This window comes from Parasteatoda tepidariorum, chromosome 9 (assembly GCF_982258835.1).
Source record: "Parasteatoda tepidariorum strain Cologne lab strain chromosome 9, Ptep-v5.0, whole genome shotgun sequence".
NCBI classification, from domain to species: domain Eukaryota; kingdom Metazoa; phylum Arthropoda; class Arachnida; order Araneae; family Theridiidae; genus Parasteatoda; species Parasteatoda tepidariorum.
The window spans coordinates 51,453,048-51,469,451 of NC_141763.1; the positions used below are offsets into that span (position 1 = coordinate 51,453,048).

A 16,404-nucleotide genomic window follows, 5' to 3' on the forward strand; every position below is an offset into this window, starting at 1 on the left:
GAAGGAATGTTTAAAAAGGAACAGAGTTTGAATTCACAAAATATTCAATAAGAAAATTATATAAACAATGTTTTAAACATGGCAAATGTGTAATTCGTAAAATAAGAAAACTTACTTGATAAAAGCCAGTAAAATCAACAATCCTAAAACAAATAGTTGAAAATCACAGGATATATACCAAGAGTGTTCAAGACACTAAAGAAAAAATTGTTTAGATTATTAAAACGTTTTCAGCTATTTAGAAATAATAAAAAAAATTATTTCACAAAACATGATTACATTAAAGTTCTGAAATCTGTGCAAAAATAAAGGCCGACAATAATAGGACTTGGAGGATTCCACCTAGTCGTGAATGGTATCAACAAAATAATCCTGGGGCTGCCCTGGAGCTAAAAGGTGATAGGAAACTACAGACAGATATCACAAGACTAATCACTGGTCATACCCGCGGACTAACATTTGTTCAGAATCAAAAGACGTTCCCTGTATGCCTAAAATGTAGTGCTCACCAGGCTTCACCTGATCATTTGCTGACCTGTATGGGACTGGAGAAAAATTTTATTTTGGAGGATCCGCAGATGGTGTTCGATTTTCTGTCGGTGAACGGTCTCCTGGCCAAGAGGAATAAGTACCACCACCACATTAAAGTTCAATAAACCTAATATTATTTGTAGTTTTATATTTTGCGTCAAAATTACAGAAAAATATAATCATTAAAATAAAAACATAAGTTATTAAAAATTTATATTATTGTTGATGATTAATTGTTAGTCTGTATTTATAACTGCAACTATTTATTTATAAGAATATTAAATTAAATTAGTATTACAATATCTGTTGAACTTACGTATCTTGCTAACTTGCCAAATATTTTATTCGCTACTTTATTTATTTATAAACGCGATTTTGAATGTTTCTTAACACCACTTTGTCTTCCCACTATTTGCTTTCTCTTTAAATTAATAAATTTCATTTAAAGTTGTACTTTTAAAAGCAAAGAGTTGCAACAGAAGTTATACAAAAGTACAGGGTGATAATAAAATAGCTTTGCCTACATATGATCCTCAGTAGAGTATACCATTTATGTCAGCAGAATAAGATTTTGTACATAGGTCTTATGATCTATGCACTCAAGAATGATGTAAAAAACGATTGTGTGCATTGTAAAAATATGGGATAAAATTACGTTAAAATGTATCTGCATTTTGAGTGCATCATCCGTAAAATCATTCTATCTCTTAATCTATTTTCTAATATAACATTATTCCGTAATTTTTACTGTAATATTTACTCAATTAGTGAGTAATTGTATAATTTAAGGGTAATTATTACTGTAAAGAAATGGTGTATCAGAATTTTTGTTTCGTAACATGTTCTCAAAAAAATAGATTTTATGGTAAAAAGTACCGGCTCACTAAGTGCATGTACTCTTTACCGTTATTTGAACCAGATATTTTGCAATGTAACTCTTACAATTGCAATTACAGTGACAAAATTTCGAAATTTTCAACTGGAAATATCTAATTTTTTTCATCGGAATGTACTCCTTGCATTAAAAAACCTAATGTGGAGTTAAAACGACATTTAAGGCAAGCAAATTTGCGAAACTAGGAGACACCATATGTGACAGCATTTTTCACAAACAATAATAAAGAAAAAATATGTACTTAAATATAGAAATCGCAACTAAAATAATTATTAGAAATTATAATGAGACTTAACAAAATTAACCGAGTTGTGTATTTAATGTAAAAAGTAGTTCATACCCTCTGAACTGGCGTGGTAACAAAATTGTTGACAAACAACAAGTTTGTCCACCAATTTTGTTTGCACATGTTCACTACGGGATCCACTGTCTCATTCCAAAATGGTCCAGATCCCAGATGAGGAAGAAGAAGAGTAGCACCAACAACCATCATGTATGATGGTATCACCCTAATTAGAGCACAAATAGGTTAAATAAATTATTAATTACCCATGGAAGGCAAATCGTAAAAATTACCGTAAAATTACCGTAATGGTAATATTTCTGAGAAAAAACATGCTTCTGGTAATAAAAGCCAAAAATTTATTGAAGCAATAATATACGATTTAAAACATTTATTAGGTGATATTTTTTGTTCATTTGGTAACGGTGTACTAGAAATTCTGATTTTTCAAAATTATATTTCTTGTTACCACACTTTTAGTATAAAAAACAAAACTCAGAAGTAAGCTTAACCGAATAAATGGTTTTTATACCACACTTTAACCCCTTAACGATCGGTTAATTTTCAAGAAAACGGTCATAAAATTGCCTATTTTTTTCTGACATCCAAACATCTTGTGCTGACATCTAGTTTAAAATAAACTAATTATCTACAATTACTTTAAAAATATCCTGGTACTGCCCTCTGGTGTGTAAAATGAGAAATAAAATGTTATCCGGGTAAAAGAAATGAATTAGTTTTATTCTTATTGGTCCGCTATTACTGAACACTCCAGCCCGGAAATATGACGGGAGCGAGAAATAGAGGGCGAAACTTCACCCCGTCATTTTCACGGGAGCGAGAAGGAAGGGGTTAAAGTACCATGATAAAATTGTAAAATTTTAACACATTCACTAATGCTTATCATTTATTATAAAACCATTTTTTATTGTAATTTTACCAAAATCATAACAGAGCTTCGTGAACATTATCGAGATTTTTGGTGCTTCTACAGAGCCAAAAATTCTCTAATTTTTACTGTATTCTGGTACTTTTGACCATATTTTTTTCTCAGTGTATCATTTCTACTGTTTTGAACCTTGTATCAGGTATGATGGCATCATTCGTAGCATTAAATGAACGTTCGTATTAAGGTATCATGTCTGATAGAATTATCTTAAATATGGTATGAATGGAATGATTAAAATATATCATTAGCATTAATTTATACGTTTGAATTATGTTACCATATATTCTTATATCACCCAAGTTATAACTTTTTTACTACATTTCTACTTTTCTTTTATCAACAAACTTTTATCCACATTTCTATTCTTCATATCACCGTAGTATGTACGATGCATCATTCTAAGTATGATATAAATGAAGTAACTGAAGTAATAGTAGTAGTGATTAAAATCTATCAACAATGCTATTTTTAATGTTAGAATTATAACATCTACGATGGAATTATACTAAGTTTAATTTATTGTAAATAAAATATATTAAAAGCAGTAATTTTAAGATTTGAATTATGTAATCATGTATGCTTAATCACCCAAGTTACAACTTTTTTACTACATTTCTACTTTTCTTTTATCTATGAGCTTTTATCCACATTAATACTTTTAAATTATCGTAGTATGCACGATGTATCACTCTAAGTAAGATATAAATGAAATAACTAAAACACATCAACAACATCATTTTTAACATTAGAATTATAACTATTTTTAACATTAGAATTATAACATATCCTATGTGTAATGAATTGTAAATTAAATATTTCAAGAACAGTAATCTTAATGCTTAAATTATGTTATCATTGATGATGGCTTCATTTAAAGTAGGACAAAACTGAATTATATAAATAATATTTCATATTGTTAAACATTTGAAATTGATATTAAAATAATGTATCGTGAATAATGGCATTCTTCTAGGTATGGCATAAATGAAATAAAAAAATCCTATCAACAATATCACTTTAGCCATTTTTGAAGCTGTAGCCAATTTATGAACTTATGATGTCTTTAAAATAGATGCGAGAAAATAGGCTGGTTACGTAAAAAGTTATTCATTAGTTTCTTTAAAGTGTGCGAAAAATTTGTGATAAAAGTTAAAATTTACAATAAATATATTTTAATATCGAATTAAATATCTAATATGATTTTATTTTTATATAAATTAAAAATGAAATAAAATATATTATGAAAAATATTGTGAGAAAATATTATAAAAATGAGTATATAATAAATAGCACATTACCTGGCGATTCTTCTGAAAAATAGCCGCGGCATACTATAATAACCATGCTTACTTGTACTCTGTAAGGTCACGTAAGATAATAGAACAGCGCTGTAAAATTAAACCAATGAGTATTATGTAAATCATTGTTTAAAATATATGTAATTTATGTATTTATTTTTGTTATGGGGCACCAAAAACGCAAGTATTTCTCTATCTAAATGGCAGCACTATAATTATATTTCATTTTGTTAGGTTGTCGTAAGTAATAATTTAAGTAGTGTTATATAATAAGACACTTATACATAAAGTATTTATTTAGAAAATTTTTGTTAGGCAGCCTTAAGGCCTGGTTTCTTAGGACAGGACGCCGTCAGCTGGAAATCAGGGCTAACCTCTGATTGGTTCATTTGTGAGTTTGATAGTATACGTCATCGAGAGCTCATCTTGAACTACAATTGCCGTCCAACTCAACTGCAGTTGGATTACAACGTGACGTTAGTCACAGAAGCAATGGCGGACAACATCCAACAGCACATTGAAATCAGCCAAGATTTTGATTTTGACATTAAACATAGCTTCTTCATTAAACATAGCACTCTTCATTTAGCTCAGCTACAATGTGTTTTTTCTTGGACAAAGTCATTATTTGTTCTCTACACTGGTCGACAACAACAAAATCAATACAAATTCAAAATATATATTTGTTTACGTTATTAACGCATGCGCAATGAGAGATAATGTCTGCGTTGGACCGACTGCTCACGCTGAGCTAGCAAAAAAGTATTTTTTTGTCGTTAGCTATACGTCAACTTTCCGCTGACGCCCAGATAAGGCGCTAAGGACCAGGAAGAAACCAGGCCTTGAGCTAACAAACCAGTATTTTGTTGGCGTCAGTGGGACGTTGACGTCCCGCTGACGCCCAGATAAGGCGCTTGTCATAAGAAACCAGACCTTTAAGTAATAGTTTAAGCAGTGTTAATTACTAATTTAATTCAAAGTATTGCTTTGAATTAATTTTGTTAGGTTGTCTTAAGTTAAAAAAATAGTACGTGGAGTCCTTCCGAGCGGAAGAAGTGAAACTTCGTAATGTGGAAATGAAAATAGGAAGGAGTAGAAATTGATTTTTAGTGAAATCATATTGTTTCTTTAATACAAACTTTATTAACATTGCTTACAATTCACAATTGATCGCATCTTTTAATTATCATTTTCGAGTGGAGAAATATCCAAATCTATAACATTTACAATGGGATTATGATAACTAAAGTAAGATACGAAATGTTTGAGTTCTATTTTTTCAATATTTCTTGCAAAAACTGCATCAATGGTAGTTCCCCCTTTGGTTGTTGGATCATTCCTACCATTTATCATTTCTAATACAAATTTGTCTGTAAGGAAGGTTAATAATGTTTCAGCTTCAGATAACGTGAAATTCACATTAAAATCTCCTGCAAGGATCACAGGCAAGAGTTACCATGGTAGCGTTAAACGTTTAACGAAACCATGTTGGAAGTCGCATTAGAAGTTTCACTTCAATAATTTAAGTTGAATTGTTAAATTGAATTCTTAATTTAAGTAGAATTGTTAGTTATATGTTAATTATTTGTTTAGAATATTTTTTTATTTTTATAAAAATAAAAACTTAGTTATGAGGAAATTATTTTGATTTATTTTTAATCCTTTCTAAACAAAAAATTAAACATTAAAGGTACAATGGTCAAACATACTGCCAAACCAATTATTAATGATTCTTACCTTTTCGAGCAATAGCATATATATTATACGATATTCAGGTTATAGCTCTAGCGGTGAGTGATGGCATAGTAGTACATTGGGATGAATTTTCTACAGTGTTTCATGACAGAGATGGAAATAATTTTAATATTTCTGCTTCCTATAATGCTGAAATGTTCCAAACTGATATTTATTGTGGCTTATGTGATTTAATGGCTGTCGGAAAGTTTTAAATTTTTACTAAAACTCAATACATAAAGAGCTTTAACAATACCGCGGACATCTCTTGAATGTAGTTAAAATGGAAATCCTAGCTGGCAACAGATAGTCTTATAAATTATTTAATCAAATTTTACTTTTCAAACTTTGGAACAAAGTCTTAAGTTAAACTTTAGGAAATATTTTAGATAAATTTATGTTCATTAAATTTATATCCAGTTTTCCCAAATAAAAGGAAGGAAAGCATGATAGCGTCAGAGCATCGATGACAGTGCCACCTTTCTGGGTTTTGGATTAATGTGCGAAAAATGCACAGCCAAATTATTAAAAAGTGTTTTGATTTAACACGCACGTATAAATTTTTTATAACCTTAATCAATTTAGAGCAACTTGAATGGATAAAAAATGCATGTACTTATGCATACCTTATGAAGAAAAATGTGTCGATGGAGACGGTTGAATTGACAATAATTTGAAAAAAGAAACCTTCGGCAAAAGCTGAAGCTTCTGTTAAGTTTCCTGAAATAAAAAATGATTATTGAAACTAATTATTTGAAATACGCAAAAATATTTAAGAAATAAGTCACAAAAATTAAGTTTATTTTCAGGTTCTTATTTATCACAATAAAATCGTGAATATAACACGGAAAAAATTAAACTAAATTTACGTAAAATATGTCAATGAGGTTTCTGGTTTAAAAAAATGGTAATTTTTCTTTTCATATGGTAACGGAAAAATTAATTGTTTTTCTTAAATTTATAGTTCTTATTACCACATATTTAGTAAAAATACAAGACTGAAAAGTAAATTTAGCCAAATAAATGGTTTTTATGCCAATCTTTAAGTTATAGTGATAAAAGCTCTAAAGTTTACTACATTTACCAAATTTTATCACAAATTATAAAACTATGTTTTCTTGTTAATTTATCAAAGTCATTGACAAAGTGCGTCGTTAAAAATTAAATTGTTTTCTCATGTTCCCATACAGCCAGAAGCTCAGTAAATTTTACCATATTCTGGTAGTTTCGACCATACTTTTTTTCCTCAATTTACTAATTTATCATACTATAATCGTAAATATATATTTTAAACATCTTATTAGAATAGTTCACTAATAGAAAAAATAATAAATTATTTTTTCAAACATTCGATATTTTTTTTTAATATATGAATTTGAGTATACAAAAAAACTTTATTTGCGAAAAAGTATATCCTATTTTTATTTAAATTAGTAGCACTTAAAAGTTTATTCATTAAGAACCAGATTAGGAGTTCTTGAACAAACTAAATCTTTTTAAATATCATTCATAGTTATATGAATACATTAATTATTGCATTAACTGCTTAACCTTGACATAAAACTTTGTCAAAGTATAAAACATTTTAGTGTCAAATAATTCCTAGTTATGCCTGTATTGATATAATTGAAAATAGTTTTATATTTACCATAGACTTGAACATTGCTGTTGAAATAGGTATGTCCAAGTACTAACCATCCCATTCCAAAGAATTTCATACCATGTAGTGAATCCAAACCATTGTGGGATGTATCAGTGTTAAACAATAGATTCGCATTTGTGCTCAGTGAAAAAGACAAAAGGAATCTAGAAATTGCAGCTGAAAAGCATAAAAAATTATGTCTGAATGTGTCTAGTGTACACATTTTGGAATTTTACATTTTATGTGCTCATGTTTACTTCATGAAACATTTATTCGCCTTATTCCTGACCGAGGTTCTCTCTATTACAGGGGTCGCCAAACTTTTTTGATCATCGACCCCTATATAATTTTTCGAAATCTCCATCGACCCCCATAAAAGTAATTTTCTGTTAATTAAAATAAAACTCTATTAGATACTGCGTTTGTACATTTATTTTATGATTTTAAACATTTATTAAAGTAATAGTACATTGTGTAACAATAGTTTTATGAAAAATATATTAATGTTGAAGTTTAAATACCTTAATATTTATTAAATAATAAGTAATTATAAATAAGTAGAAATAATAAGTAAAGTAGCTACAGATTTATTGCTTCTTAATTAATGAGATGGGTGTACCTGGTGTTTTTTTTTTTTTTTTTTTTTTTTGCAAGGTTCGCTATATTGGGTTAAAAATTGGTCAATTTTAATCCCCTCAAAACTCCACAATCAATTTATTTCTGTACTTAGTTGATATTGAATTTACATGACTGAATCCGGCTTTGACCATACTAGAACTTGGAAATGCTAGCATAAATGGCTGAGCTATTTCGTAAAGTTTTACATATTTCTGCATTATATTTATATTTGTCCAAAATTTGTCTATTGTTAAATTTTTGAAAAACGCCTTCGCTTCAAGATCCTAAAATAATTCAGCAAGCTCATCTTGCAGGTCGATGTCCATATTTTCAATTTGAGCAGAAAATGGCTTAATAATCCAATCAGGGATGTCAATGTTTTCCCAATCAGCAAAGCGCAGTTTAAAATCATCGCTCAATTTTTGAAGGTGACCTGTATATATTTCCAAGTCTTCTTATTTTATTTCTGACTGTCGCAAATTTTTAAAAATACTGATAATCCTTACGTAGCAATGAAGATCTAAATAAATTTAATTTTACTTGGAAGCCTAGCAGCATTGTTTGAACTTCTATAATTTTTACATCTTTTCCTTTCAGCTTTGTTTGGACATCATTAAATTTTCCAAATAAGTCTGCTAAATAAAAAATACGGTTCTTATTGTTTTGGAGTTCATCACTCAGAACAGGGTTTATTTCCCTGAGAAATTCGGTCGTGGAGTCAAATAACTCTATAAGTCTTTGCAAGCATACACATCTAGACCACCATATAACTTCTGTGTGCAGAAGTAATTGGTTAAATAACTCGTTGTTTTCTTCACAAAGTTTGGAAAATAATCTTGATTTAAGAGGTTGGGCTTTAATTTGATTGATACACTTAATACAAAACTGCAAAGCTTTATGTAACTCTGGACTCAGATATTTTGCTACTAAGTTGTTTCTATGCAACACGTATACCGGGCACTATTTCTTTGAGAAATGTAGCGAAACCCCTACCATAGCAGGTGCCCCGTCTGTGGCTACCGCTATTATATTTTCAAGTGGAATATCATAATATATTTAAATATTCTTGAAAACTAAAAATTGTCTCTCCTTTTCTATCAGTTTCAAGATATTTAGCAAATAAAAATTCATCAATGACTTGTCCTTTCATTTTACTGAAATATCTAACGTGCACCATAAGAATAGCAGAAACGCCAAAAACAGATTCATCAAGTTGAATACAGAACTTGCAATTTTTTTAGCTCTGAAACTACCGTATTTTCTACTTCTTCAGTCATTTCGTCAATACGCCGTTTTACAGAATTTGCACTTAATGTCAATGATTTTAAAACATTAACGGAGTCTTTTTTCATTACATTCTCAATGACGTCTTTAATTGCAGGTATAGCAATGTCTTCAGCGATTGCGTGTGGTTTTCCCCCTCTTTGCTATATTAGGCGAAATCTTGTACGAAGCTATTGATCCTCCTTCAGTTTCAACTTCTGTAGACTGCTTCATAAAACTTCTTATAGTTGGTTGACATGTGAATTTTTCCTTAAGTTTTTTGAAAAATTCAAGTTCATTATTTTATTTTATTTTTTTATCTGAGTGAACCCTATCAAGATGATCTTTCAATTTTGACGGTTTCATGTAGTCAATTCCAAAAGTTTTTTCGCATAGAAGACACATAGGAATCGTTTAATTTGTTTGTTATAAATGATGTCTGATATTAAGTCAATTCTAAAAAAATTCACACATTATACCTACTTAATTAGGTATGTATAATTTGCGTATTAAGAACTGTTTTTTCTTCAACCCCCAATCGACCCTTCCGATTCGGATCGACCCCCATTTGACCCCCTGGCTCAGATCGACCCCCGCTTTTGTTAAATAGACCCCTGGGGGTCTATATAGACCACTTTGGCGACCTCTGCTCTATTATCACCAGATGGCAGTACAATAAGGGGGGGGGATTATAACTTCCTCCTGATGATATGAATGCATTGATATACACTAATTTGAGCTGCGATGGCGTCATAAGAGGACTGCAAGGCTTCCGGTTTCTTTTTTTGTTTTTTTTTCAGGATAATGTGTGAATGCACATTAAATGGGATTTAAGGATTCCTTGAATGTACTAAGAAATATTTCAGCAAAACTATGTTTTTTCACGATTTTTATTTTATTTATTTTGTATTAAGCGTATTAGTTAAGCCTTATATCAGATTCTGTAACAAATAGAATTTTAGAGGTACACTAAAAGATTTCCAGATTAAATTACGGTATAAAGCGCCGGTGGGGTAAAATCCATTTTAGCGTAGAATTTACTTTTACCGCAAAATATTATGCTGTAATTCTTGCATTAATAATTACTGAGTTAGAGTGATTCATAAATATAATTGTACTTATTAGTGCTAAAATTACGGTAGATCATATTTTTTGTTCTGTAACATGTTTCGGTAAAAGTGGATCAAATTACAATAGAAAGTACCGCCCCCCTGAGTGCCGGTACTTTTTACAGGAATTTGATCCGGAATTTTTTACAGTGTACGAAAACGAAAAAAAATATTTTTAAATTTCTATTTTCATAACATATATATATATATTTTTAAAGGAATATAAGATAAATAAACTTTTACATTTAGTAAAAGAAAGTAAAATAGCTTATATAATATTCATTCGATTAATTAACATTAAGTTAAATAGTTTCATTCAGCCTAAAATAAAATGTCAAAGGTTAATAACTCAAAATACCATAATTTCATTAAAAGAAAATGCTATAAACAGAAAAAATGTCTAATTTACAAACTAAAACCGAGTTTTTTATTACTAAATAAAATTAGGAATGGCACACAAATCCCTTAGTGATGTAATAATATCATATCAGCTATCCAAAATTTGAATGATATTTACTTTAGATCTTAAAGTAAAGCATGGTATAAAATTTTGAAAAAATTTGAAAAACAAAAATGAATTATTATTCAAACATTTTTAATTCGGATGATGGTTACATTAATATGCTAAAAATATCAGGGCAGTCCAAAAATAATGTGAACCCGTATGATAATTTCATAAGAACAGTAGTGATAGCAGCGCCACCTTTCCGATTCAAATATCAAGGCCAGAGAAGTGTATCACAGATTGCGTAATACTTATAAAACACTTCCCATGACAGCATTTAAAGTGAATTTAAAGTCATGCTACATGTGAATGCGTCCAAAACGATATAAATCCCAGTAATATAATGAAAGAATATAATTGTACCGTCCTTTGACTGTTCAGATGTTATGAATCATTACTTTGTGAATTTTTTTGAAGATCGAAAGGATTGTGTTACCTAGCCGTAAGAAATTCAATATATTATCAAACTTTCTTTTTCTTTCTTTCATCATTATCAAAGTACAAGAAATGGATGCTCAAATTTCACGAAACTCTCATCGTTTTCAATAAAACAGTTTCCTACTACACCGAAGAGCCATTACATTATGACCACCCAGCTTATAACTTGTAGGACCACCTTTAGCCTTCAAAACTGCTAGCACCCGCCGTGGCATTGATTCCACAAGGTGCTGATAGGTAGTCTGAGGTATCTGGTACCAAGCGCTCACTAACTGGTCCTGCAATTCCCTCACATTGCGAGGGGGTAGCGTGGCAGCATGAATTTGGTTTTCCAAGTAGGACCACAAATGCTCCATTGGATTAAGGTCAGGTGAATTTGGGGGTCAAGACATGACTTGAAAGTCACTGGAATGTTCCTCGAACTAGTCCATGACGATTCGACCCTTATGACATGGTGCATTATCCTGTTGGTAAACACCATCCCCCGCAGGAAAAACTGTTGCCATGAATGGGTGAACCTGGTCTGCAATTATGTTCAAGTAGCTTACATACGTCAGGGATTGTTCTATGAGGCTTATGGGTCCTAGTGTGCCCCATGGAATCATTGTTTCTGGGCGAGAAATCATGAAAACCTGGGTGAGCCCATTGTTATAGAAGGAGGGTGGTCATAATGTAATGGCTTTTCGGTGTATATGCTCCAAACATTTCATCAAAGTGACGAAATAATTATCGTCAGTTCTTCGAAGAAACGAGTTTCGTCAAAAATAAAGAAATATTTTATCATTCCTTTATTTATTCCAAAAAATAATAATAATAGTATTATACGGGTGGTATTGTTAATCATTTTTCATGGGCACCATATAATTAGATCAACGTCATCCCAACACTACAAGATGGACAAATAGAGCCAAGAAATAAATTTCATCCATGCCGGTAAAGGAGCGGGATTAGATAACCGGTGTATTCCTTATATGAGGCTAGTTCCTTGACATGCCATTCTGTCCAATTTATTCATCCTAGTTTCGATCATCTAGTCTTCGTTCTAATTAAAATCTCCCACAATGCACTGCGATGAAGCTCCGAGTAGAAAAAACTTTTTCACCATATATTTGAGAGTTTGTGCTTCGTCACAAATCAAGTAATTTCATGACGAAATGATTTTTAAAATGAACGAAAATACACCTCAGGGATTGCTGAATCATCAGAAGTGAGAGTTTTATTTTTGAAAGTGTATATCCTCTACTAAATTGAGTGTTAATCATAAGTGCTGAATAATTTGCTTCCCAAAATACATAATGTATATTATCGTGTTTTAGTATTTAAGAAAAAGTATAAAGTTGGACAATATAATTTCGCTAATTAGCCAATCTTTTAAGCATTACTTTTTCCGTTTAAATGTCGTTTGTTAATTAAATAACTCTGGTTATAAAGAAATCAACGTGTTATGTAATATTCAAAGGAAACTTTTCAAATGTTTTTTATAAAAGTTACTAACGTTTTTGAATATCTTTCTTTACAGAAGAATACAGCTATAAACAACACAGCTTGAAGTTTATTTAAAGAAGACATAGTGCAAATCAATTCTTTTAAAAAAAACTAATATTTAAACACTTACTGCTGAGACATTGAACAACTGCTTTAGTTTTGTGAAAAATTTCTCTAAAAGAATCTAAGACTGTTCCTACAACGACCAAAGTTAACAGTATTCCAACAATGCAACTAGAAGAAAAAGAAATATAAGCATTTGTTTCGAATTAAAATTTTAAGTAAAATATAAATGGATGGTTTTTAATGTGGCCGTATATTTTACAGTTAGCAAAAAAAAAAATTTAGCAAAAAAAATTTAAACTTTTATTTAAGTCATAACAGAAGAAATAGTCAGTAGGTAAGCGAAAATTGCGAAAAAAAATCTGTAAATAATGCTAACTAAAATCGATTTTTCTGTGCTATAGTAGTAGTAGTGGTAGTAGAAGTACTCGGTACGCAAGTGAAAATTGCGAAAAAGACATCTGAAAATAATGCTAATTAAATCGTCTTTTTCGTGCTATAGTTGTTGTAGTAGTAGTAGTCAGTAGATAAGCGAAAATTGCGAAAAACACATCTGTTTTAACTAAATTCTAACCGTTTTACAAAGCTAAAAAATTAAAAAAGCTTGCATTTGTCAGAACTAAAAATAATTTAATTTAAAATTACGTTTTAAATGTGAGCACAAACCTTATTCGTTTTATACTTACATGTAGATGACCTGACTTTTGTCAAATTGTAAATTCTCCTTCACGCTGCATCTAGGAACGGCTACCTCTATATCGATGTATTTTGCAGCTAAAGGAAAAAAAGTAACATACTTGTCTCAATATGCTTTGCATGAAGATATTATATTCTTATTATGCATACACACAACTCAATTAAGCAAAACATTAAAAGAAACAAATTTTAATATCGTATTTAAAAATATATATACATTGTTGATTACACTGAGAAAAAAAATTTTTCCTGAAGAATTTTTTTTTAAGGGATGTCGGATATTTTCACGTCCTTAATTTAAAACCTGCAATCGGTTTCACCTCCCAAGCTACGATTCTTTTTAAATTGCATTTTTTGCGATTTTTGTCGAAATAAACAAGATTTAAAACGTTGTGTATAACAGTTTTAAATATGGAAGTAAAAAAATGCAAGTTTCTAATTTTTCGGATGTAATGGAAAACTTTTACGAGGCATTAAGAATTGTTCTTGTACTTCATTATTTAAATTACAATGGTAGAAGTATCAAATATGTTTCTGAAAATAAAAATACAAATATCGTGCATAAGTAATAACACTGTTTCGCTGCAATTTATCCAAAAATTAAATATACCAATTTGAAGTTACCTATTCTGAAATAATAAAGGACGATATAATAAAGAAAAAAAATAAGAAAGAAATTCATATTTATTTATTTTTTACCATACATATTAGAACTTTAAAATTTTTTCTTCCATAGAAATTTTTATTTTTTTATTGTCATAGTATCGATTTTTATTGCCATAGTAAACGGCTTCTTCAAAATAAATTATCACTAATCTAGAAAATCCCATTGTTCTTTAAAATATATTAAATGTAATAATGATAAAAATACTGTGCACCATTTTGATGTAAAAACTAAATATACCGACTCGAAGTTATCATTTCTGAAACTTAATAATAAAATAATAAAGCAATATTTATTTTTTTCTTTTATCTCTCTCTCTATATATATAAGCATTTCAAGTTTCTTCTATAATCACTGTCACAAAAAAACGGGATTATGTTCGTTAAAATATGTATCTTATATTTCAAAGCTTATCTCTCTTTAAAATATAATTAATGCTATAAAAAAGTAAAGGAAAAAATGAGAGGAAAATTATGCTATCCCAAATTAGAGTTGTGAGTAATATCATTGCTGAAATACATGACAAGATACACAGGATTATTCATAACTTAATTAACTTGTATTTAGTAAGATATGAATTGGACATGAGCAGTTTACTCTGTAATGAAAAGAAGTTCCAAGATTTTTTTTTCTCAACACGTTATAAATGTGCCACTCTTCATTGCTTCATGTCAAACATTTTAGAGGTAACTAACATGTACGTAAATTATGAAGCAATAAAGAAAACGAAAGAAATAAAAATAAAAATATGACCACCGAAGCCAACGTTTTCAGGGGCTACCGGTCCCGGTAGCCATAAAACAAAACCTTTTTTATTGAGGGAGAGGCAAATACCTAAAGTAACTCCCTCAGTACCCCCAAGGTTTTGTATAGAAGTCCAGGAAAAAACATGAAATATACATAGAACCAATTTAGAAAATAAACTCAAACAAAACCATCAGAAAATAAAAACTCACTTTAACCAGGTCAAACAGCGATTTCATAAGCAAACCGAATGAAAAGGAAACACTTAAAACTAAAGAAAACAGCGCCCTCTATTACAATGGTCAGATTGAAAGAAAAAAAATTTCTAAATTGGTTCTATGTATTTCATGTTTTTTCCTGGACTTCTATACAAAACCTTCGGGGTACTGAAGGAGTTACTTTAGACAGTTGCCTCTCCCTCAATAGAAAAGGTTTTGTTTTATGGCTACCGGGGCCGGTACCCCCTGAAGACGTCGACTTCGGTGGTCATATTATTATTTTTATTTCCTTCGTTTCCTTTATTGCTACATTTTTCCTTTTTTGAAATTTCTGCTGCTTACAAGCGCATTTTTTTTTTCAAAAAAGTTTTATCTATTTAGAATATTAAAAAATTTGTTTTCTTTTAGTAATGTAAGTAAATTATTTGTTGTGTTATTCTCAAAAGACTATTACCGCTTCATAGGACCTATAGCATTCATAACAATAAAGACATAGGAAGGCTGCGTTGGCTTAGACGTTATACCGTTTGCCTCCCAATGAAGTAACCTTGGTTCGAACACCAGTAGTGGCTGCTTGATACGAATTCTACTCACAACTCACAGTTCTGACGTAAAACATCATGTAGCATAAACGTAAAATATCAATGTAATATCAGATTGCGTAAAATATCAGATACGCAAAATATCTCGCAAAATACCAGTGGTAGACAGATCATGGGTTAACCGTGGGTTAACAGATCATGGGTTAACCCTTGCCATCGGGATAACCGTGGGAGGTTTTCATCTCTGAGTAATGCAAATGCGGGTTAATTCCATCAAAAAAGTCCTTCACGAAGGAAAGTTTGTCCCAGTGCTTGAGCCAGGAGTGCCCTTGTTTTCTTGGGTTGGATTCAAAATTATAAGGCTATAGAGTTGAACATTGATGGCTGTAAACTAACAGTTGTATCGGCTGATCAAAGCCGATTATAAAATAAAATAAAATGGAGACATTGACGTAAAATTCAAAAAAATATGAATAGTACTGAAACAAGGAATCCGAAAAAATTAAAATGAAGATGAAACTCGAGAGCTTCAACTTGTCTTACAGCAGTCGCTTACGTAACCACCGCCCTTTCTCCCATTAACGTAATTATCACCGCCCAAGCAATGATAAACAAAACACTCCTGGCCCTTTTGGTATGCCGACTGTTTATATCCGATTTACATTTCCGGAAACTTAAATTATTTAATTTTGGTTAATACTTTTGAATAATCAAGTAATTGAATCTA

At 30.4% G+C, this 16,404-nt stretch overlaps 1 protein-coding gene across 1 annotated transcript in view; it reads right to left on the bottom strand.

Moving 5' to 3' along the window:
• The window catches only part of LOC107444263 (nose resistant to fluoxetine protein 6-like), a 39,675-nt gene that overhangs the window by 6,669 nt on the left and 16,602 nt on the right, over positions 1-16,404 (bottom strand). The window contains exons 5-11 of the mRNA XM_087151802.1: positions 13,500-13,587; positions 12,881-12,984; positions 7,339-7,509; positions 6,317-6,410; positions 3,957-4,046; positions 1,767-1,935; positions 116-195 (exon numbers count right to left, since the gene is read on the bottom strand). Of these exons, the coding sequence (XP_087007928.1) occupies positions 116-195; positions 1,767-1,935; positions 3,957-4,046; positions 6,317-6,410; positions 7,339-7,509; positions 12,881-12,984; positions 13,500-13,587 (796 nt within the window). The remainder of the gene's footprint in view (positions 1-115; positions 196-1,766; positions 1,936-3,956; positions 4,047-6,316; positions 6,411-7,338; positions 7,510-12,880; positions 12,985-13,499; positions 13,588-16,404) is intronic.